A 25,755-nucleotide genomic window follows, 5' to 3' on the forward strand; every position below is an offset into this window, starting at 1 on the left:
GAATCAGACATAGGGAACTTATTTTGCAAATTAATAATTTATATGGTACTGTGAGTACTACTTTAATATAACATGATGTCTTATGTATGTCCTAAGGAATAAAAAGAGCTTGTTTATGCAGCTGTATGTTTACCATAGCTCTGAGGCAGGAACATAGTGACCACAGAAGGGAGAGCGAAAGTGGAGGCCAGAGAGGGGCAGAAACCGACAGGAAGTCTGGCAAGTATTTTAGACAGAAGGGAGGGTTAATGACCAGCCCTGGTTTTCAAGGCTCACTCTAGCTCACTCTGTTGGATATATTGGACAGAACAATAGAGAGTGTGTGAGGTCCAGTTATGAGGTCATCCTAGGATTTCACTTCTGAGATGAGCGGCTTCCCTGGTGGTCCAGTGGTCAAGACGTGGCCAATGCAGGGAGAGAAGGTTTGATCCCTGGTCGGGGAACTAAGATCCCACATTCCTCACAGCGAAAAACCAGAACATAAAACACAAGCAATATTGAAACAAATTCAATCAAGACTTTAAAAATGGTTTTCACTTTAAAAAAAAAGAGAGAGAGATGATGGTGGATGTAGCTGAGTCCCAGGGAAGGGATACCTTCTAGACTTTGGCTCTGAATTTTAGAGATGGAATTAACAGACCTTGGTGGTCGAGGTTGGCCAAGAGAATAAATAAAGTGATGAAACTGAGGGCCAGTACAGAGCATCACCGGGCTACAGCATCCAGTCATCGTGGAGCACCAGTGAACTGTAACACCTAGTCACCAGATAACCAGGATTTGTTTGCAGAGGAGACTGAAAGGCACTGGGAGGAAATGTCAGCACATTTCCTTTCTGATAAACAGACACAGAAACGCTGAAAAATGGGAGGAGGGCCCAAGTGTCAAACTGCGCTGGAATGCTTCACAAGACAAAGTGTCAAAATATTGGGTTTTGGCAACATGGAAGGCAATAGTGACTTTTGGAAGAAAAATGTGGATGGCATTCTAGTGTCTGGAGTCAAATTAAGAGTCTGAAGAGTGGGTGGAAGCTGAGGAAATCAATAGCTATTAGAAGCTGGGGTGGACTGCTGGAGGGAAATACTAGTTAAGGTGGCGATTTTATAGATATGGAAGTAGGGATGTTTTTAATCATATGATTAAACTTAAGCCAGAATAATGAACAAAGTATTTTTAAACATTAAAAGCTAAATTCTCCCCTTCTGTATAGAATAAAAGCAATTCTTTCCACAGTAGGGGTTCCAGATTTTTAATGGAATTTTATCAGAAAACAAATGTTTATATTACTGAAAGAGTTAAACTTCACACACACATACATCCGATTGGTACTTATCACAACACACCGGTTAGAGAACACTAGGGATAAATACTTATTACACTGATTCAGATGATAAGATCTAATGGAGTAATCAGTTGCTTGATTTGGTAAAAACTAGGAGTAAAGTACATTATTTGACTAGGAGAAAACTGAAGTGATTTATCTTTTTTTTTCAAAGAGCTTTACTAAGATATAATTCACATAATATCCAATTCATTTATTGCATCAGGTAAAGTGTACAACTCATGGATTTTTACTTTATTCACAGATGTGTATAACCATTAGCACAACAGATTTTAGAATATATTCATCAACTTGAAAAGAAATCTCATGGAAGTTCCTTAAAAATCTAAAAACAAAACTAGTGTTTAATTCAGTGATTCTACTACTGGGCACATACCCTGAGAAAACCATAATTCGAAAGGACACATGTAGCCCATGGTTCACAGCTGCATTATTTACAATAGCCAGGACACAGAAGCAACCTAAGTGGCCAACCACAGATGAATAGATAAAGAAGATTTGATACATGCATACAATGGAATGTTAGCCATGAAAGGAATAAAATTAGGTCATTTGTAGAGATGCGAATGGACCTAGAATCTGTCATGCATAGTGAAGTAAGTAAAAAAATAAAAGAGAGAAAGATCATTAATACATATATATAGAACCTGGAAAAATGGAACAGATAAACCTATTTCTAGGACAGGAATGGAGATGCAAAGGTAGAAAATGTATCTAATGGACTTGTGGACACTGTGGCAGAAGGGGAGGGTGGAATGAATTGGGAGAGTAGGATTGTCATACAGACACTACGGTGCGTAAAACAGATGGCCACTGGGAAGCTTCTGGAGAGCACAGGGAGCTCAGCTCAGTGCTCTGTGATGACAGAGGGGCCGGATGGCGGGTGGGCACAGGGGAGGTCCAAGAGGGAGGGGACACATGTATACATAAAGCCGATTCACTTCATTGTACAGCAGAAACTCACATAACATTGCAAAGCAATTATACTCCAATTAAAAAAAAAATCTCATAGCCTTAGTTATAACTATCCTGATCTTTGTCCACTCATAGCCCTAGAGAACCACTGTTTACACATTCCATTTCTCAGAGTTTCCTACTGTGGACATTCATGCAGACAGAAGCATATATTATATGGAATTTTTTTCACTTAGCATAATGTTTTCAAGGTTAACCAAGTGAAGTGAAGTTGCTCAGTCGCGTCCGACTCTTTGTGACCCCATGGACTGTAGTCTCCCAGGCTCCTCTGTCCATGGGATTCTCCAGGCAAGAATATTGGAGTGGGTTGCCATTTCCTTCTCCAGGAGATCTTCCCGTCCCAGGGATTGAACCCATGTCTCCTGCATTGTAGGCAGACACTTTACCATCTGAGCCACCAGAGAAGTCCAAAGATGTAGCATTTATAAGTATTCTGGTCCTTTTTATTACTGAATCATCTTCCCTGATATCACTTCAGTTCAGTTCAGTTCAATTCAGTTGCTCAGTCATGTCCAGCTCTTTGTGACCCCATAGCCTGCAGCACTGTCCAGCTTCCCTGTCCAGTACCAACTCCTGGAACTTGTTTAAACTCATGTCCATCGAGTCAGTGATGCCATCCAACCATCTCATCCTCGGTTGTCCCCTTTTCCTCCTGCCTTCAATCTTTCCCAACATCAGGGTCTTTTCCAATGATTCATTTCTTCCCATCAGATGGTCAAGAACTGGAGCTTCAGCTTCAGTATCAGTCCTTTCAATGAATATTCAGGACTGATTTCATTTAGGATGGACTGGTTGATCTCCTTGGAATCCAAGGGACTCTCAAAAGTCTTCTCCAGCACCACAGTTCAAAAGCATCAATTCTTCGGTGCTCAGCTTTCTTTATAGTCCAACTCTCTCATCCATACATGACTACTGGAAAAATCATAGCTTTGGCTAGACAGACTTTTGTTGGCAAAGTAACTGCTTTTTAGTATGCTGTCTAGATTGGTCATAGTTTTTCATCCAGGAGCAAGTGTCTTTTAATTTCATGGCTGTAGTCACCACCTGCAGTGATTTTGGAGCCCCCCAAAATAAAGTCTGTCAGTGTTTCCATTTTTTCCCCATCTATTTGCCATGAAGTGATGGGACCGGATAGCTTCCCTGAAAGCTCAGTTTGTAAAGAATCTGCCTGTGATGCAGGAGACCCCAGTTCGATTTTTGGGTTAAGAAGATCTCCTGGAGAAGGGATAGGCTACCCACTCCAGTATTCTTGGGCTTCCCTTGTGACTCAGCTGGTAACGAATCTGCCTGCAATGTGGGAGACCTGGGTTTGATCCCTGGGTTGGGAAGATCCCCTGGAGAAGGGGAAGGCTACCCACTCCAGTATTCTGGCCTGGAGAATTCCATGGACTATATAGTCCATAGGGTCCCAAAGAGTCGTACATGACTGAGATGCCATGATCTTAGTTTTTCTGAATGTTAAGTTTTAAGCCAACCTTTTCATTCTCCTCTTTTACTTTCCTCAAGAGGCTCTTTAGTTATTCTTCACTTTCTGCCATAAGGGTTACTGATAGTCTCTCCTTTCTCCAAAGAATCTTCATAACCCAGGAATCAAAATCAGGTCTCCTCCATTATAGGCAGATTCTTTACCAGCTGAGCCACAAGGAAAGCCCATGGTATGACTTACTGTGTTTTATTTAACTAATGACTTACTGATAAACAGCTGGGTTGTTGCCACCTTTTGACTATTATGAATAATGCTCCTATAAACATTCATATGTAACTTCTGTGTAGACATGTTTTCATTTCCCTTTGGTGTATTCTTGGTGGTAGAATTTCTGGGTCATATGGTGACTGTGTTTAATTGTTAGAGGAACTGCAAGCGTATTTTCTAATGCACTGACACTACTTTACACTCCCACTGTCAGTGTATGAGGGTTCTACTTTCCCCACATCATCACCAACATTTTATTATTTGACTTCTTAGGTGGCGCTAGTGGTCAAGAATCTGCCTGCCATTGCAGGAGACACAAGAGACTTGGGTTTGACCCCTGGGTCAAGAAGATTCTCTGGAGGAGGAAATGGCAACCCATACCACTCTTCTTGCCTGGAGAATCCCATGGACAGAGAGTCTGGTAGGCTAGTCTATGTGGTCACAGTGTGTTGTGCATGACACTGAGCAACCAAACACACACGCAGTGGCTGTGAAGTAGTAACTCATTTTTGTTTTGATATGTGTTTCCCAGATGACTGGGCTTCCCTGTGGCTCAGACAATAAAGAATCCACCTGCAGTGCAGGAAACCTGGGTTCGATCCCTGGGTCAGGAAGATCCCTTGGAGAAGGAAATGACAACCCACTTCAGTACTCTTGCCTGGAGAGTTCCAAGGACACAGGAGCCTGGTGGGTTACAGTCGATGGGGTCACAAAGAGTTGGACACAACTGATCGACTAACATTTTTTTCTTTTTTTTTCCTAGATGACTAAGGGCAATGAGCATTTTTCATGGATGTATTGGCTATTTCCATATCTTTCATGAAGAAATGACTATTCAGATCATATATCTATAGTTTAACTGAGTTATTAGTCTTTTTATTATTAAATTATAAGTTTTTACATATTCTAGATACAAATTTCTTATCAGACACACAATTTGCAAATATTTCTCCAGTACCCTGGGTTGTCATTTTGCATTCTTGATGGTGTCCTTTGAAGCATAAAAGTTTGATGCATTTAATTTTGATGAAGGTCAATTTATCTATTTCTTTTGTTCCTTATACTTTTGGCATGATGTGCAAGAACATGCTCTGTCAGACTTTTTGCAACCCCATGGTCTGTAGCGCACCAGCCTCCTCTATGCATGCGATTTCACAGGCAAGAATACTGGAGAGGATTGCTCTTTCCTCCTCCTGGGATCTTCCTGACCCTGAGATTGAACCCCTCTCTTGTGCTTCCTGCATTGCAGGTGGGTTCTTTACCCTAATCTGAGCCATCAGAAAAGCCTTTATCAAACCATAGGTCATGATGGTTTACTTCTGTGTTTTCTTCTGAGTCTTACAGTTTCAGCTCTGACATTGAGGTCACTGACATGTTTTATGCTCACCTTCTGTGGTAGTTGGTAAAGAATCTGCCTGCAAAGCAGGAGACCTGGGTTCATTTCCTGAGTTGCTGAGATCCCTGGAGAAGTGAAAGGCTACCCACTCCAGTATTCTGGCCTGGAGAATTCCATGGACTGTATAGTCCATGGGGTCACAAAGAGTAGGACATGACTGAGCAATTTTCACTTTCTTTTTTTTGTGGTCTGAGTTAAGGGTCCAACATCTTTCTTTTACATGTGGTCTCCTGGTTGTCCAAATACCATTTGTTTAGAAGAATATTTGTTCCACATTGAATAGTTTTGACACTCTTGTCAAAAAATCAATTTGTCCAGGACATATGGAACTATTTCTGGACTCTCAATTATACTCTGTTCATCTGTATCTATCTATCCACATACTACACTGTGTGGATTACTGTTGACATGCAATAAATTTGAAATCAGGAAATGTGTGTTATCCCATTTGTTTGCCGTTCTTCAGGATTGTCCTGGCTCTGCTGGGTCCCTTGCAATTTCACATGAGTTTCAGAATCAGCTTGCCAGCTTCAAAAGAGAAGTCATCTGGGATTTGTACGGGAATTTCTCTCAATCTATAGTTCAGCTTTGAGTGTTCTGCTGAGTTAATATTAACTCTTCTGATTCACAAATACGGGATGCTTCTTCATCTCTTCCCTTTCATTCCACAATGTTTTGTAGTTTTCAAAGTGTAAGTTTTACATCTCTTTGTTCAGTCAATTCCTAAATATCTTATTCATTTTGATTTTATGGGGAATTGCTTTCTTTAGAGGTATTTTCAGATTACTCACTGCAAGTGTGTAAAAATAAAATGATTTTCATGTATTGGTGTTATACCCGAGTACCTTGCTGACACTGTTTATTAGTTCTGCTAGCTTTCCCAGTGGATTCCCTATGGTTTTCTATATAAGATTATGTCATCTGCCAATAGAGAAGTTTTAACTCTTCTTTTCTAATTTGGATCACTTTACCTCTTTTTCTTGCCCAACTGTCTCAACTATAATCTATAGTACAGTGTTAAGTAGAAGCAGTGAGCCCAGATATTCATTTCACCTTATCATCTCAGGAGCAATGTATCCAGTCTTTCATCACTAACACTGATGCTAGCTTTTTAAAAATGGCAGATTATTCCACATTTCTTAAATAAATAAGCTGAATTATTAATCACTACCTCTTATATCCCTGGTGGCTCAGACAGTAAAGCGTCTGTCTTTGATGCGGGAGACCCAGGTTCGATCCCTGGTTTGGGAAGATCCCTTAGAGAAGGAAATGGCAATCCACTCCAGTACTATTGCCTGGAAAATACCATGAACAGAGGAGCCTGGTGGGCCACAGTCCATGGGGTCACAAAGAGTCGGACATGACTGAGCGACTACATGTTCATGTTCGCCTCTTATCTCATTAAAGTGCCATGAGTGGAAATATAATAGTGTTAGTCACTCAGTCATGTCTGACTCTTTGCAACCCCCATGGACTGTAGCCCACAAGGACCCTCTGTCTATGGAATTCTACAGGCAACAATACTGGAATGGGTTGTCATTTTCTTCTCCAGGAGACCTTCCTGACCCAGGGTTTGAACCTGGGTCTCCAGCACTAAAGGCATATTCTTTACCGTCTGAGCCACCAGGGAAGCCTGGAAACATAATAAAGAGGGAAAAAATTTAGAATTCCTATACTAAGATTAACCTTACTGAATAGAATGCATCATTACATCAAATTTCCATTTTTCTTGAAAGAATTAAAATTGAGAATCTATTTCTGCTTCACAAACTTCTGCCAACGTTTTAATCATCTTTATCATAGTTTAAGCTAGCAAAGGACATACTTTGAAACTTAACAGATGTGATTCTGACAATGGCTTATTTTTTTGTTTTGTTTTTCTGGATTTTCTCTGGATTTTTATTTTTATTTTTTTATAAAAGGTATATATGTTTATTTATCTATTTATTTTTAATTTTTTTTTAATTTTACTTTACAATAAAGTATTGGTTTTGCCACACATTGACATAAATCCACCATGGGTGTACATGAGTTCCCATTCCTGAACTCCCTTCCCACCTCCCACCCCATATCATCTCTCTGGATCATCCCCGTGCACCAGCCCCAAGCATCTTGTATCCTGTATCGAACATAGACTGGCGATTCATTTCTTACATAATAGTACACATGTTTCAGTGCCATTCTCCCAAATCATCCCACCCTCTCCCTCTCCCTCTGAGTCCAAAAGTCCGTTCTATACATCTGTGTCTCTTTTGTTGTCTCGCAGACAGGGTCATCATTGCCATCTTTCTAAATTCCATATATATGTGTTAGTATACTGTATTGGTGTTTTTCTTTCTGGCTTACTTCACTCTGTATAATTGGCTCTAGTTTCATCCATCTCATTAGAACTGATTCAAATTATTCTTTTTAACGGCTGAGTAATACTCCATTGTGTATATGTACCACAGCTTTCTTATCCATTCATCTGCTGATGGACATCTAGGTTGTTTCCATGTCCTGGCTATTATAAACAGTGCTGCAATGAACATTGGGGTACATGTGTCCCTTTCAATTCTGGTTTCCTTGGTGTGTATGCCCAGCAGTGGGATCGCTGGGTCACAAGGCAGTATATTTTTAATTTTTTAAGGAATCTCCACACTGTTCTCCATAGTGGCTGTACTAGTTTGCATTCCCACCAACAGTGTAAGAGGGTTCCCTTTTCTCCACACCCTCTCCAGCATTTACTGCTTGCAGATTTTTGGACTGCAGCCATTCTGACTGGTGTGAAATGGTTCAATACCTAACAAATAATTACTATTTATGATGTGGTGAACATTACATTATGGGCTGAAGATAGAAGAAAATCAAAGTTTTATTGTCAAGGAGCCGTTGTTCCAGTGGGAGTCACTGTCCAAAGTTTCCAATTCAAAATACAGTGTTCGTTGCTCAGTTGTGCCCAACTCTTTGTGACCCTGTGGATTGTAACTTACCAGGCTCTTCTGTCCATGGGATTTCCCAGGCAAGAATATTGGAGTGGGTTGCCATTTTCTTCTCCAGAGGATCTTTCTGACCCAGGGATTGAACCCGGGTCTTTTGCATTGCAAGCATATTCTTTACCATTGGAGCCACCAGAGAAGCCCCAAAATACAGTGGAATAAGTCTAAATACTCTGTATTTGCAATGTCCTATGAGAGCATCTAAAATCATCTGGCAAGCTGGTATCAAATAAATGAGATTAATTTTTCAAAAGAGAGCATTTTAAAATAAATAAATTGTATTAATTTGAAAGACTGTAAAATTAGAGATAACTTTGAAATATACAATAGTTGCTAATCAAGAAATGAGAGCACTTCCTTCGATCCCAGTATAGTCATCCTTAGGTCACTGGTTTGATACTGGGTTGGAGGAGGAGTTGATATTTTACTAACACAACATTGTCAATCAATTATACTCCAATAAAAATTATGAAAAAAATCTTTACATATGGAAAAAGGAAATGAGTGTACTTCAAGCATCTGTGACTTTAGAGTTTCACACTGAAGTTTCTATATGAATATCTTAATTTGTAAGTATATAACACAAGCAACTAGGCATGGGATATCTACATAGACTCTGTTCTTTGTTTTTTTTTTTTTCTTTTATTTATCTTAACATCATTATCAAACAGTAGACCAATACAGAAGGGATCATTATAATAAACAGCTTTGGGCCTTTACCTGTCATCATTTTAATAATTCTGATATTATCCTATGTCTATGATATAAGACAGGTTTCCCTGGTGGCTCAGTGGTAAAGGATCTCTCTGCCAAGCAGGAGATGTCAGATACTCAGGTCTGATCCCTGCGTTGGGAAGACCCTTGGGAGAAGGGAATAGGTATGTCCTCCAGTATTCTTGCCAAGGAAATCCCATGAACAAGGAGCCTGGTGAGCTACAGTCCAGGGGGTCACAGAGAATTGGCTACAACTTAGCCAATAAACAACAAAAAGGGATATGACACCATTTCTTTTTTTCAGTTATGGGAAAATTCCCATATCCAAACACTGTAACTCTTTCATTATTCAAATGCTGAAAAACAATAATGTCCTAAGACTGACTCCAAGATCAACTCTGATACAGTTTGATGTCAACTTCCAAAAATTAGTTGCTTTTCTGTGAGCTTAATATTTTCTACTTTACCAGTGAAACTTTAAAATTTGGATGACTTTATAGTCACACTAATCCGAAATACTGACTTTACTACCGAGGTCACACATAACAGAAATAACTGCCTGAGTCTGAAGCACATTGGTATTTCCTAGTGATGCATTAACTACCACTGGTTCTAGAGACTGACTTTAACAGTAGTGCCATGAAAGTTTGCAGTGATGACTGCATAACGCAAACCCAGTAGTTTAACATTTATCTAAGTAAGATTTTTCTGTATCACTGATGTTGTAATGCAATCTCATATTTACCTATTAGTCTTTTTAGTAAATGCGTTCCATTTGGAGCCTTATATATTAACACTTGGGGGTAACAAAATTACATACAATTCGAATTAAAAATACATATAATATAATCCTATGAATGTCTTCCCCGATGGCTCAGATGGTAAAGACTCTGCCTGCAATATAGGATTTTGGGGAGAACCCCTGGAGAAGGGAATGGCAACCCACTCCAGTGTTCTTGACTGGAAAATCCCATGGACAGAGGAGCCTGGCAGCTACAATTCATGGGGTTGCAAAGAGTCAGACATGACTAAAAGATTAACACAATCCTATGAATATATATATATTTATGACTGAAATAAAGGTCCCATAAATGACAATAATGACCAATCATCAATTTGTACTTGATTTTCTAGTTTCTTTCTATAATTTAAAAAGCAATTACAGATTCATATTGATGTATGGTAGAAGCCAACACAATATTGTAAAGCAATTAACCTCCAATTAAAAATAAGTAAAAGAAAAAAGTAATTATGGGGACTTTCCTGGTAGACCAGTGATTAAGACTTCTCATTCCAATGCAGGGGGTATGGGTGTGATCCCTGGTTGGGGATCTTAAGTTCCCACGTGCCTGTGGCCAAAAAATCAAAAACATAAAATCAAAGCAATATTGTAACAAATTCAATAAAGACTTTAAAAAATGGTTTTCATAAGAAAAAATCTTTATTAAAAAAGCAAGTACATTTTGGTCGGATCTTAATAAGCTAATACATTGCAAATCATTGTAATTTCAACTTTTATACTTTCACCATAATTTGAAGCAGGATAACACAGTAGTAAGCAACTAGGTTTTAGAGTTTGAGAACTCCGGTTTGGAGTCAAATGTACAATTGCGAGCAATATTTACATCGAAAAAATTACAAGACATATTTAGGTCATGTCTAGAAGTTTTTGTGTGTGTGCACAACTTTCCCAAGGCCAGTCTTTCAGACCCCATGCCCTATGTTTTCCTCTTTCCTCCTTTCAAAGCATCTGCTTTGTGAGCTGTCATTCACTCCAAAGATTAAATGTCTGACAACTCTTCAACTGTTTCCTCTCCCTGGAGGATTTCACTTCAACACTGTAACATCGTCAGTTACACTGATAAAAACTCTGCCATGTCTTTCAGGCTTTATTCAGTGGAAGAGATCCTTGTGTGCATTTTCACTGTTATTCTAGCATGGCTTTTCTTTCATGACCCTTAGAAACACACTAATGTGCTAATAGCTACATTAGTTTCCATGAGGCCGCTATCAGAATTTACAGTTAAAATGAAAGTCGCTCAGTTGTGTACTACTCTTTGCAACCCCATGGACTACACAGTCCATAGAATTCTCCAGGCCAGAATACTGGAGTGGGTAGCTGTTCCCTTCTCCAGGGGATTTTCCCGACCCAGGGATCAAACCCAGGTCTCCCACATTACCAGCTGAACCACCAGGTAATTATTCAGTTATTCAAAACTGAATAACACTTTGACAGAAATAGAGTCACAGAGAGGGGTTAGGACACAAACACATGGAGATGCAAGAGGGAAGTGGGGTGGGATGAATTGGGAGGTCGGGATTGACAAATACGAACTATTGATACTGTGTATAAAACAGGTAACTAATGAGAACCTACTGCAGAGCGCAGCAAGCCCCACTTGGTGTCCCTTGGTGACCTGAATGGGAAGGAAACTCAGTAAAGATGGAATATATGTATACATACGGCTGATTCACTTTGCTGTACAGCAGAAGCTAACACAACTTTAAAAAGCAACTATGTTGTTCAGTTTCGAAGTTGTATAGGACTCTTTGCAACCCCATGGACTGCAGCCCTTCAGGCTCCCCTATCCATGGGATTTCCCAGGCAAGAATACTAGCGTGGATTGCCATTTCCTTCTCCAGGGGATGTTACAAGATCAGGGATCGGAATCACATCTCCTGCACTGGCAGGCATGTTCTTTAGCATGGAGTCACCAGAGAAGCCCAATAGAAATTAATGTTTAAAAAGTGAAGTGCAATCAAACAAAACCGAATGACCATTTTGAAACGTTATTTCCTATCTGCTGATCCTGGTCATTCCTTTCTCAATATGCTACTTATGATAAATTGTTCTTTTTTTTTTTTTTCTTTTTCCAATCATGTTTGGACACACCCTAGGCTAGAGTAGCATTTGATTCAAAGGACACATTTCCTGCCTCTCTGGTGACAACACTTTCATGTGATTGGAGGGCACAACTCCTTTAGTGTAACTTGCTTCAGAATTCAGTTGTCAACTTGTTGAAAGAAAACAATCAACTTCACGAATAAATCAAATGAAAACATGAAAGGAAGCCAGTGCCTTCTCAGTTTTTCTTTTGAATGTGAATGTTCACAGTAGCTTTATTCATCATAGCCTCAAACTGGAAGCAGACCAAATGTTCATGGACTGGTGAATAGGTAACAATCCATATGACAGGATTTTACTCAGAAATAAAGGGACAAACTACTGATATGTGCAACAACAGGGATTAATCTCAAAGACACTGTGCTAAATGAAAGATACCAGGCTCAAAAAGCTACATGCTGCATGATTCTATTTGTAGAATATTCTGGAAAACGCAAAAATTTAGGAACAGAAGTCAGATCACTGCTGGTTGAGGGCTAGAGGAAGGGGAGATTTCTTGCAAAGGGGACATGGGGAACTTTGGGGGTGACTGAAATGTTTGATGTCTCAATTTTAGTGATGGTTACCTGATCTTACATATTTGTCAACAACTCCCCAATTTTTAAGTAGCCTTGAATCTCAGAAATTTTAAGAAAATCCTTGCACAGTGTTGTATGGTTAACCTCAAATGTCTCTGTGAATAAATTCTAGAATTCAATAGCTCAGAGTTACAGCAGCCAAATCATATTTTTCCATTTCATGTGAAATTAAATATCATTCTATCACATTTACTGCACTATAGTTACAGTAAACTGGACACACATAATTATTGTTCCTAATAAACTCAAGAAGACTCTTGAGAGTCCCTTGGACTGCAAAGAGATCAAGCTAGTCAATCCTAAAGCTAGTCAACCCTGAATATTCATTGGAAGGACTGATGTCGAAACTGAAGCTCCAATATATTGGCCACCTGATGTGAAGACCCTGCTCATTTTAACAGACCCTGATGCTAGGAAAGATTGAGGGCAGGAGGAGAAGGGGACAATAGAGGATGAGATGGTTGGATGGCATCACTGACTCAAAGGACATGAGTCTGAGCAAACTCTGAGAGATAGTGAAGGACAGGGAAGCCTGGCATGCTGCAGTCCATGGGATTGCAAAGAGTCAGAATAATGCCTAAACAGCAATAAAATAAACTCAAAGTTGACTCACAAAATTTAATTATATTTACAATTTATATTTTCAAATTGTAGTTCACTTGATCTCTTTATATTTTATCTCCTCATGATATGAATGGAAAAGGAAGGGAATCAGAGGGATAACCATCAGAAGAAAAAGAAATAACTGAATAGATCATAGTAAACCTGGCACCAATTTTAAATATCTTAAACACTCACTTAGGGAAAAACAGCTAGCACCCTGTTAGTAAACTGGGTACGTAGAAACTCAAAATGACCATTGTTTGGCTCAGCATCACAGTCCAAGTCAAGATATTTAACTCTCCAGTCATTATTATGCATATAAATTATTCAAAATACATATATATGGAGAATCGACCTTTCTTCTTGTATACAAAGTATTGATCAACACTGTGCCCAGGTCATCCAGGGTAGGGGGAGGCCGTTTCCCTCCATAAATGGTCCCAGCTGTTAGAGAAGTATCCAGCCTCTCTCCATCCTCCCACACATCCCCTCTGGGAGAAGGAAAGTCACATGATGGCTGAGTTAGAGTTATGGATCTTATGCTTGGCTCAGCTTCTGCCTCAGTTTTCTGCATGGGAACCCACTGTGGTGCACAGATCAGACATCTCTTTCTGCCCCTGAGGCTCTAAGCTTTACCACTGTCATCTGTGCTCAGCGGTGTCCAACTCTGTGCGACCCCATGGACCGTAGTCCACCAGGCTCCTCTGTCCAAGGGATCATTCAGGCAAGAATACTGTAGTGGGTTGCCATGCCCTCCTTCAGGGGAATCTTCCTGACCCAGAGATCAACCCCAGGTCTCTTGCATTGTAGGCAGATTCTTTACCACTGAGCCACCAGGGAAACTCACAATTGTCCTGGGGTTGTCAACAATGTCAGTGACTGGAAGGCTGAATGCACCTCCTTCTGGAATTTGGTGTTAGGAATTGTACTTCTCCCAGGTCTAAACCACACCCACCAATAAGTCCAGTCAGTAATAAAGATAACAGTTTACTTGCAAACCATTTCTGGGACAGTCTCTCCACTGGTTCTGAAATTATACGGGGGACACAGTTAGGACAGGAAGCCTGACACAAACACTGCTGAAAGCAATCACACTACGATACCATGACAAGAAGTTGTAAAAATTCCTCTAAGTTTTCTCAAGAGATGCGATCTCTCAGAATTTTCTCTTCAAATCCAGTATCTTGCTTGTTTTCAAAGGCAGGAAGCCAAAACCTCCTTATCTTGACATAGAGGTTAAAGGAAACGGAAAGACACAATTAAGTAGAACGATATGCATGTATGAATGCTCAGTCGCTCAGTTGTGTCTGACTCTTTGCAACCCCATGGAGCCTGCCAGGCTCCTCTGTCTATGCGATTTTCTAGGCAAGAATACTGCAGTGGGTTGCCATGCCCTCCTCCAGGGGATCTTCCTGAGCTATAGGTCAAACCCATGTCTCCTGCATTGGCAGGTGAATTGTTTACTGCTAAGCCATCTGGGAAGCCTCAGAGTAGAACTACTTTAATTCAAAAATATCTCGTCTACTCAGGCACATTATAAGTGCACTATAATTAATGTGGATGCACGTGGAATGTGTATCATGATATTTTCATCACAGCAAGAAGAAATGAAACCTTACATCAATGATGCATTTACCTGAATTCTCTGCAAAGCTGACCTCAACTCTCCTATTATACCTCCTGACTGTATATGTGTTCTCTGGTGGCTCAGATGGTAAAGAATCTGCCTGCAATGCAGGAGACCTGAGTTTGATCCCTGGGTCAGGAAGACTTCTGGAGAAATGGCGACCCACCCCGGAATTCTTGCTTGGGAAATCCCATGGACAGAGGAGCCTGGTGGGCTACAGTCCCTGGGGTCACAAGGAGTCAGACATGACTGAGCAACTAACACACCATGTATCCTAATCTGATGTACTTCCTCTTCCCTCACATGTAATTTCTTGTTACATACATTAATTTTAGCATGGTTTGGAAGACTTGTGGTAACTGCTAACACACACATTCATATACAGAGAGTAATATTTGCTTAAATATTCTTCAATTTTATCTTGCTAACAATTAACTCATGTATAAGTTTATAAGTTTCTTTCCTATGCAGGTCATCCTTCCTTGACTGCCTTTTTCCTTATTTTATATGTACTGTGTACTCTAAATGTATGTTTTAGAGTCAAAATAAGATGTTCTATACCATGTAAAGTTGTGACATCCCAATGGATTACTGAATAAAAAAGGAAATGCACAATCAAAATACAGGTGGCAATATGGTTGCCAGGGGGCAAAGACCAGGAGAAGGGATAGTTAGGGAATTTGGGATGGACATGGACAGACTGTTATGTTTGAAATGGATAACCAACAAGGACCTACTGTATCACATGGAACTCTGCTCAATGTTATGTGGCAATCTAGATGGGAGAGGCATTTGGGGGGAATCGATACACACATATGGCCCTCCATTATGCACCTGAAAATGTCAAACATTTGTTAATCTGCTACACTCCAATATATAGCAGATTATACTGCTATATCATACAGGTGGAGAGAAACAGGAGTCTGTAAAATGAAGCCAGGCCAGCCAGTGACTGCTATATGCCATGCAGAAGCTCTCATAGTAAAGTTCTTATGGACATTGCTTTAGATACAGTGGGAAAATGCTCTAATGACAGGAGAAACTCAGGTTTCTCTCAGATTGATCCCAAGTACAGATCAAGAAGCAACAGTTAGAACCAGGCATGGGGAAAGCAGACTGATTTTAAATTGGAGAAGGAGTACAACAAGGCTGTATATTGTCACCCTGCTTATTTAACATATGCAGAGTACATCATGTGAAATGCCAGGCTGGATGAAGCACAAGGTGGAATCAAGATTGCTGGGAGAAATATCAATAACCTCAGGTACGCAGATTACATGACCCTTTTGGTAGAAACCAAAGAGGAACTAAAGAGCCTCTTGATGGAGATGAAAGAGGAGAGTGAAAAAGCTGGCTTAACATTCAAAAAATGAAGATCATGGCATCTGGTCCCATCACTTGATGGCAAATATATGCGGAAACAATGGAAACAGTGACAGACTTTATTTTGGGGGGCTCCAAATTCACTGAAGATGGTGACTGCAGCCGTGAAATTAAAAGGTGCTTGATTCTTGGAAGAAATGCTATGACAGACCTAGACGGCATATTAAACAGCAGAGACATTGCTTTGCCAACAAAGGTCTGTCTAGTCAAAGCTATGGTTTTTCCAGTAGTCATGTATAGATGTGAGAGTTAGATCATAAAGAAAGCTGAGTGTCAAAGAATTGATGCTTTTGAACTGTGGTGAGGGAGAAGACTCTTGAGAGTCCCTTGGACTGCAAGGGGATCCAACCAGTCCATCCTAAAGGAAATCAATCCTGGATATTCATTGGAAGGACTGATGCTGAAGCTGAAGCTCCAATACTTTGGCCACTTGATGCAAAGAACTGACTCACTGGAAAAGACCCTGATGCTGAAAAAGATTGAAGGCAGGAGGAGAAGGGGACAACAGAGGATGAGATGGTTGGATGGCATCACTGACTTGATGGACATGAGTTTGGGTGAACTCCAGGAGTTGTTGATGGACAGGGAGGCCTGGCATGCTGCAGTCCATGGTGTCGCAAAGAGTCAGACATGACTGAGTGACTGAACTAAACTGATTACTGGCTTAATGAAACAATGATGCCAAAGAATATGTTCAGTTTTATGCTAGTGAAGAAGTAAATAACAGGACAAATAATAGTGCTGTCCGGATTGGGATTTCTGTTATAATTCATGTTCTAAATAGTTTTAGTCTTCACAGTACACTAGATTTGTGCACTATGCATGTCACAACACCTAGAATTATGAATTTTTTTGAGAACATAGCATGAATAGAACAAAGCACAGAGAGTGATCTATAGTGTAGAACAGTGGATCGAGAACCACAATGATGTGTTTTGGAATGAAGATCTGGTTCAACAAAATTGCAAGACAGTATTCCCTGAAATTTTGCATTGCAAAATCCTAAGACATACAAAAAATAAACTCTGAGTAGTTGGATAAACTCAGCCAGTAGTTGGAATTGGTTGACTGCAAAGGCGGTTTGTTAGACCTGTTCTATTTGACTAGAAAAGTCATACAGATTCTGCATTCTCTTCCATAGATTCTGTCCATACAAACAAGCTATGGTCCATTACCTATAGCTTTGTTGAATTGAAAACACTGGAATCTGTGTCTAGCTGCTTTTACATTTATAGGATAGAGTTGCGTTGCGTGCTCTTGTAGTTATCTGTCCCTGTATTTTGAGAAGCATAGCCAAGGTCAAAAGCACAGGACTTTAAACAGTGGGATCCCTGTAAGACTTTGTTTGGTTTCCAGATTCCAGCAGGTGGTACCTTGACAAAACCAGGGGCGGCATCTCACCTCCCTTCCTGCCTAGGTGAGAGTCAGGCACAGGACTGAGCAAGGAGATGAGCACTCCTGGTATTTCACTATTAATGTTTGCCTGGCATGCTTCTGCAATCTTTTGTTTACATTGTTTGTTTTCCCTTTTTGTTATTATTTTACTAGATTACTGTCCTATTAGACATTCAAGCCTCAGGAAATAAGAATAGCACCACACAGCATGTTTTGGCTACATTCTTTATCCCTAACATTTAAAAACTACCTTCCAATACTGTAAGCTTAGTAGTTCTGATAAAATTTTCAAAATGTCCTGCTTTCCATTTTTCCATTTTGTTCCTCATTATTGCCTAGGAATGTCTCTTTTCAAAAGGTAGTAGTTACCCTAAAAATACAGTGTATGCAAAGAATGAGAATATCAACTTTCTTTTGACTTCAATGATTTTCTACACTGTTTCCATCTGCAAATTTTTCCACTTGCATAAACATAAAAAGATTGGAAGTGTGGGGGCAGGGGAGGAGGTGGATGGAAATTATGCTCTGAGGATATTATGCCAACAATGCAATTTAATGCATCTTTGATGGTGCGCAATTAGGTATTAAAATTTCTCATAACTAGAAACATTCTTGGTCAGTAGAAATTACCATAGATAATTTCAGGTGACAAGGGAATAATTTTGCTAGATAAAAGGGCTAGACAATACATAAAGCATTCAGTTTAGGGGAAAATTAATTTTTTCTTCACATGAATCCTTTGGTTAACCATATTAGAAAATGTAAATTCACATAAAACTGAAGTAGAAAACTGTTAAGTTTTTATATTTTAAAATAAAATTTATAAAGATACAATATAGCAAAGCAACTAACAAACAGTTGGCTAAATCAGAATTTACTGATTTTTTGTTCCTAAAGGGCTAACTGCTTTTGCACAAAGCTTTATTTAATGTATGCTACTGGTTTAATTTAGAGTCCTAGTGCTAAGCATGCCCTTAATCTTCTCTGATTTTCTTTCTTTCACACCAGTGTTTCTAAAGGAGGATGAAATGCTGAGGTCAATATATTAGTTGGATAGATTCATCAAGTATGCAGGACAATACCACTGCTCCAAATTCTGATCACATTCATGTTCTTGGCATACTTTGGGCATTGCATATGCTAGAAAAGAAAATCATAACAGACTGAAAAAAGTGCTGGGGGCTGCGACGGTGCACGAGTGTGGGGGGCTGCGATGGCACGCTTGGCCAAAAGGAGCTACCCCACATCCGAGGTCAGGGGCAGCAGCCGAGAGTGCCAGGCTGCGATGGTGCAGGAACAGCCAAGAGGAGCAACCCCCAGCCCGAGGCCAGGGCCAGCGGCCAGGAGGAGCAACCCCACGTCCAAGAAGTGGTGGCTGTGTGGGCGCAGGAGGGCCTAGAGGAGCTATTCCACATTCAAGGTCAGGAAGGGCGGTGGTGAGGAGATACCCCTCACCCAAGGTAAGGAGCAGTGGCTGCACTTTGCTGGAGCAGCCGTGAAGAGATACTCCATGCCCAAGGTAAGAGAAACCCAAGTAAGATGGTAGATGTTGTAAGAGGGCATCAGAGGGCAGACACACTGAAACCATAACCACAGAAAACTAGTCAATCTAATCACACTAGGACCACAGCCTTGTCTAACTCAATGAAACTAAGCCATGCCTGCGGGGCAACCCAAGACGGGCGGGTCATGGTGGAGAGGTCTGACAGAATGTGGTCCACTGGAGAAGGGAATGGCAAACCACTTCAGTATTCTTGCCTCGAGAACCCAATGAACAGTATGAAAAGGCAAAATGATAGCATACTGAAAGAGGAACTCCCCAGGTCAGTAGGTGCCCAATATGCTACTGGAGATCAGTGGAGAAATAACTCCACAAAGAATGAAAGGATGGAGCCAAAGCAAAAACAATACCCAGCAGTGGATGTGACTGGTGATAGAAGCAAGGTCTGATGCTGTAAAGAGCAGTATTGCATAGGAACCTGGAATGTCAGGTCCATGAATCAAGGCAAATTGGAAGTGGTCAAACAGGAGATGGCAAGGGTGAACATTGACATTCTAGGAATCAGTGAGCTCAGATAAATGGGTGGATGGGTGGGTGGAATGGGTGAATTTAACTCAGATGACCATCATATCTACTACTGCGGGCAGGAATCCCTCAGAAGAAATGCAGTAGCCATCATGGTCAACAAAAGAGTCCAAAATGCAGTACTTGGATACAATCTCAAAAATGACAGAATGATCTCTGTTTGTTTCCAAGGCAAACCATTCAATATCACAGTTATCCAAGTCTATGTCCCAACCAGTAACGCTAAAGAAGCTGAAGTGGAACTGTCCTATGAAGATCTACAAGAGTGCACAGCACTCTTTTAGAACTAACATCCCAAAAAGCTGTCCTTTTCATTATAGGGGACTGGAATGCAAAAGTAGGAACTCAAGAAACACCTGGAGTAACAGGCAAATTTGGCCTTGGAATGTGGAATGAAGCAGGGTAAAGGCTAATACAGTTTTGCCAAGAAAATGCACTGGTCATAGCAAACACCCTCTTCCAACAACACAAGAGAAGACTCTACACATGGACATCACCAGATGGTCAACACCGAAATCAGATTGATTATATTCTTTGCAGCCAAAGATGGAGAAGCTCTATACAGTCAACAAAACAAGACCAGGAGCTGACTGTGGCTCAGATCATAAACTCCGTATTGCCAAATTCAGACTCAAATTGAAGAAAGTAGGGAAAACTGCTAGACCATTCATGTATGACCTAAATTAAAAAAGTGGAAGTGAGATAGAGATTTAAGGGACTAGATCTGATAGATAGAGTGCCTGATGAACTATGGAATGAGGTTCGTGACATTGTACAGCAGACAGGGATCAAGATCATCCCCATGGAAAAGAAATGCAAAAAAGCAAAATGGCTTTCTGGGGAGGCCTTACAAATAGCTGTGAAAAAAAGAGAAGCGAAAAGCAAAGGGGAAAAGGAAAGATATAAGCATCTGAATGCAGAGTTCCAAAGAATAGGAAGAAGAGATAATAAAGCCTTCCTCTACAATCAATGCAAAGAAATAGAGGAAAACAACAGAATGGGGAAGACTAGAGATCTCTTCAGGAAAATTAGAGATACCAGGGAACATTTCATGCAAAGATGGGCTCGATAAAGGACAGAAATGGTCTGGACATAACAGAAGCAGAAGAGGTGGCAAGAATACACAAAAGAAGTGTACAAAAAAGATCTTCACAACCCAGATAATCACGATGGTATGATCACTCATCTAGAGCTAGACATCCTGGAATGTGAAGTTAAGTGGGCCTTAGAAAGCATCACTATGAACTCAGCTAGTGGAGGTGATGGAATTCCAGTTGAGCTATTTCAAATCCTGAAAGATGATGCTGTGAAAGTGCTATACTCAATATGCCACCAAATTTGGAACACTCAGGAGTGGCTACAGGACTGGAAAAGGTCAGTTTTCATTCCAATCCCAAAGAAAGGCAATGCCAAAGAATGCTCAAACTACTGCACAATTGCACTCATCTCACACGGTAGTAAAGAAAGGCTCAAAAATCTCCAAGCCAGGCTTCAGCAGTACATGAACCGTGAATTTCCAGATGTTCAAGCTGGTTTTAGAAAAGGCAGAGGATCCAGAGATCAAATTGCCAATATCCGCTGGATCAAGGAAAAAGCAAGGGATTTCCAGAAAAACATCTGTTTCTGCTTTATTGACAATGCCAAAGCCTTTGACTGTGTGGATCACAATAAACTGGGGAAAATTCTGAGAGAGATGGGAATACCAGACCACCTGACCTCCCTCTTGAGAAATCTGTATGCAGGTCAGGAAGCAACAGTTAGAACTGGACATGGAAAAACAGACTGGTTCCAAATAGGAAAAGGAGTATGTCAAGGCTGTATATTGTCACCCTGCTTATTTAGCTTATATGCAGAGTACATTATGAGAAATGCTGGGCTGGAAGAAGCACAAGCTGGAATTAAGATTGCTGGAAGAAATATCAATAACCTCAAATATGCAGATGATACCACCCTTATGGCAGAAAGTGAAGAGGAACTAAAAACCCCTCGATGAAAGTAAAAGAAAAGAGTGAAAATGTTGGCTTAAAGCTCAGCATTCAGAAAACGAAGATCATGGCATCTGGTCCCATCACTTCATGGGAAATAGATGGGGAAACAGTGGAATCAGTGGCAGACTTTATTTTTGGGGGGCTCCAAAATCACTGTAGATGGTGACTGCAGCCATGAAATTAAAAGACGCTTACTCCGTGGAAGAAAAGTTATGACCAACCTAGACAGCATATTGAAAAGCAGAGACATTACTTTGCCAAGAAAGGTCAGTGTAGTCAAGGCTATGGTTTTTCCAGTGGTCATGTATGGATGTGAGAGTTGGACTGTGAAGAAAGCTGAGCACCGAAGAATTGATGCTTTTGAACTGTGGTGTTGGAGAAGACTCTTGAGAGTCCCTTGCACTGCAAGGAGATCCAACCAGTCCATTCTAAAGGAGATCAGCCCTGGGTATTCGTTGGAAGAACTGATGCTAAAGCTGAAACTCCAGTAGTACTTTGACCACCTCATGCAAAGAGTTGACTCACTGGAAAAGACTCTGATGCTGGGAGGGATTGGGGGCAGGAAGAAAAGGGGATGACAGAGGATGAGATGGCTGGATGGCATCACCGACTCGATGGATGTGAGTCTGAGTGAACTCCGGGAATTGATGATGGACACGGAGGCCTGGCGTGCTGCCATTCATGGGGTCACAGAGTCGGATACGACTGAGCTACTGAACTGAATTGCACTGAGAAAAAAGGTACACTAAGCAAGGTCAGGATTAGCCAAGGGTGGACAGAAAGGAGGCTTTCCTCCAACTGTAGGTAATAGTCTTCTTGTTTCCATTCAGATTCTAACATTTAGCTTCAATTCAGTAAAAGCTGAATGCACTGTTCAGCTGACAAGCCACAAGCAATTCCTAAGTGATGGGAGTAACCAACCATTCCCTTGAGATGATGGATGTGTTCACTTCAGGCATTTTCTATAAAAAATGTAACAATAATGGCCTGATAACAGCTGACATGAGAATGCAGTCAGTCCAAGGCATGCACAGGCAGACAGTTCTAACAGCACTAATCCCTAAGAAAAATGAGCACTTCATAATCTATGTGATCAAAGGCAAAGGTACAGATGTCATCTGAAAACATTTCAATTTAAATGTAGATCATACCACTGACTCAATAATGAAAATGGGTATTAAGCTTCTGAGCATCAAGAGTTAATCTTTTGGAATTTTAGAGGCTGTTTCAGGTTAAATAAAAAATACCTAAGATTACGTTGTTTGTCTGTTTTATATATGGTAATGTATATAGCACTAACTCCTAATTTATCCCTCTACACTCTTTCCCCTTTGGTAACTATAAGTTTCGTTAAGAAAAAGAATCTGAAAAATAGTATACAGATAGATAGATGTATATATATAGATGTATAGCAAAGTAACTCGTCATATAAATATATGCTATCCATCTGAAGCTATACGTATATATATAGACCATTTGTTGTTTAGTTGCTGAGTCATGTCTGACTGTTTTCAGACCCCATGGACTCTAGCACATTAGACTTCTCTGTCATTCACTGTCTCCTGGAGTTTGCTCAAACTCAATTCCATGATGTCACAGCAAAGTAATTCAGTCATATATACATACACACACATCTGAAGCTAACACAACATTGTAAATTCTCTGCTGCTGCTGCTGCTAAGTCACTTCAGTCGTGTCCGACTCTGTGCGACCCCATAGATGGCAGCCCACCAGGCTCCTCCATCCCTGGGATTCTCCAGGCAAGAACACTGGAGTGGGTTGCCATTTCCTTCTCCAATGTGTGAAAGTGAAAAGTGAAAGTGAAGTCGCTCAGTCGTGTCTGACTCTTAGCGACTCCATGGACTGCAGCCTACCAGGCTCCTCCATCCATCGGATTTTCCAGGCAAGAGTACTGGAGTGGGGTGCCACCTCAATAAAACCCCCTAAACCCAAAAGCATATATAAAATAATGGAATATAAATGGCTTCTATAAAATTAATAGGTAAAGTTTTTAATTGTATAACTCACCATTATATACATGGAACATAATGAATCAAAAGAGACAAGGGACACCACCCTGCACATGGGCGAGTGGAGACTTACTTGGCGTGCCGGATATCTGGCAGGGACCTTTCTAGAGCAATGTTGTTGCTGACGAAAATGTTGAAACCATTTTCCCTGTAAGCTGAGTCATCGTGGTCTTCCTCAGTGAGGGGGTAAGGTTTTCCATGTTCACCTTTCCCTATCAGGAGAAAAGAAAAAGGGATTAGTGTCTACCTAAAAACCATTTCCACTTCTAGAGCAGATAATAGGATGTGAATGTGTTTCTTTAGTCTCTCTTGTTATTAGGCTCCAGAGACACTCCAGCAGCAAGATTTTATCAAATCATCATTTTATTTCATTTAGAGAAATGAAACATAGTCATAATAAAAAGTAAGCAACACAGAAGTAAAAAGTACAATCTCACCTCTCAGCGAAAACCACAGCTAAGAGCTTATACATTTCTATGCAGATATATACATATCTGATATGTATAATATACATATACTGCCTGATAATATACACACTGATAATATACATACTGCCTTATAATTTGATTTTATCAAACATAACTGAATAAAAAAAGGCATTACTTCATTTACTTCTGATGGTTGATATTATTCCATGGCCTTTCAATTTGTAGTATTTGATCAAAGTATATTTCTAGGTTATTTTCAACTTTCTATTTTGTAAGTAATCTTAATAAACATATTGGCTTGCTTAAGATTCCTAGATATGTATACTTGGAAGGGGGGGATAATTCCTGCAAATAAAGTTGCCAGAATATCTTTAGAGTTAGTAGATTGTTTTCTAACATCACCAGAAGCATTATAGAATATTTTGAAATTTGCTGGTAAAAATACAGATTATTCAAACTTTAATTTCCCTTCTGTCAAATAATAACAAAATTAATTTACATATATTTATCATCTGTATTTCTTACATTTTGAAACAGATTTTCATAGATTTTACAAGACAATCTGCGTTTAAGAGAAATTTACATATTATGTTTGCTAAAGCTTTATTAAGAATCTGTGTTGTAAATATTTTCTAGGTTCATTTCATTTAAATCTAAGGCTTCTGTTTTCTGGTTTGGCCTGGAAGGAGCTTGGAAAGTTCCTTTCTGTCTTAACAGCAGATAAGAAGCTGAACAGACTCAACAACACTTCTTGGATGCAGAAGAAAGGAGTAGACACAGGACAGGAGAGACAGATGGGGGAAACAGGAGCCCAGGCTTACCAGAGCAAGAATTCTTGAGCAGAAATGCCAGGAACCAGTTGTCCAGGGTAGGAAGTCTGAACTGTAATTGACAAATTGGTGGAGACTCAGAGCAGGCAAGCCTGAGAGGTAAAAGGTCTCCAAGGATTCAGTCAAAGAGAGGCTCCATTTTTATTGTGCTATTTATCTCCAGGAGCTCAACAAAGCTCACAGAGTAGATATCAGAGAAAAATTCTCTTGTGTTCTTGTCAGAAGGAAGATAGAAGAAACCATTTTGAAGTATGCCTGGTTCTTCCCATCAACAAGGCCTGCCCTCTGGGGAACCTAGTTAACCAGAGACCACCTGCTCAGGTGTATCCTGTTGAGCATAACGGACCTAAGAGAAGGGAATTCCTGACTTGATCCCATGGTAAATATCCTGCCCAACCAAAGTGGGGAGGAAAATCCTGAATGCCCTCCCACACACCTCTACATCACATCATGAAAGGCATGTTTATAGCAGTTTCTTTTACCAAGTATATCACATCCAACTTTCAAGGAAAACAAAGAAAAATCACAGGACATGCCAAAAAGGCAAATAAATAAATAAATAAATAAAATAAAATCACAATTTAAAGAAAGTAAGCATCAGAATTGAGCTTCTTGAGGCCAGAATATTGAAATGGTTTGACATTCCCTATCCCAGTGGACCATGTTTCATCAGAGATCAAAATAGTCAATCCTAAAGGAAGGAACCCTGAATATTCAAGGGAAGGACTGATGCTGAAGCTGAAGCTCCAATACTTTGGCCACCTGATGGGAAGAGATGACTCATTAGAAAAGACACTGATGCTGGGA

The 25,755-nt window shown here is 40.2% G+C and overlaps 1 protein-coding gene across 1 annotated transcript in view; it reads right to left on the reverse strand.

Moving 5' to 3' along the window:
- Nucleotides 1-25,755, reverse strand: part of GALNTL6 (polypeptide N-acetylgalactosaminyltransferase like 6) — a 1,485,023-nt gene that overhangs the window by 859,547 nt on the left and 599,721 nt on the right. Inside the window, exon 3 of the mRNA XM_069576771.1 lies at nucleotides 23,764-23,902. Within this exon, the coding sequence (XP_069432872.1) occupies nucleotides 23,764-23,902 (139 nt within the window). The remainder of the gene's footprint in view (nucleotides 1-23,763; nucleotides 23,903-25,755) is intronic.

The sequence above is a fragment of the Ovis canadensis genome, chromosome 2 (assembly GCF_042477335.2).
Source record: "Ovis canadensis isolate MfBH-ARS-UI-01 breed Bighorn chromosome 2, ARS-UI_OviCan_v2, whole genome shotgun sequence".
NCBI classification, from domain to species: Eukaryota; Metazoa; Chordata; class Mammalia; order Artiodactyla; family Bovidae; genus Ovis; species Ovis canadensis.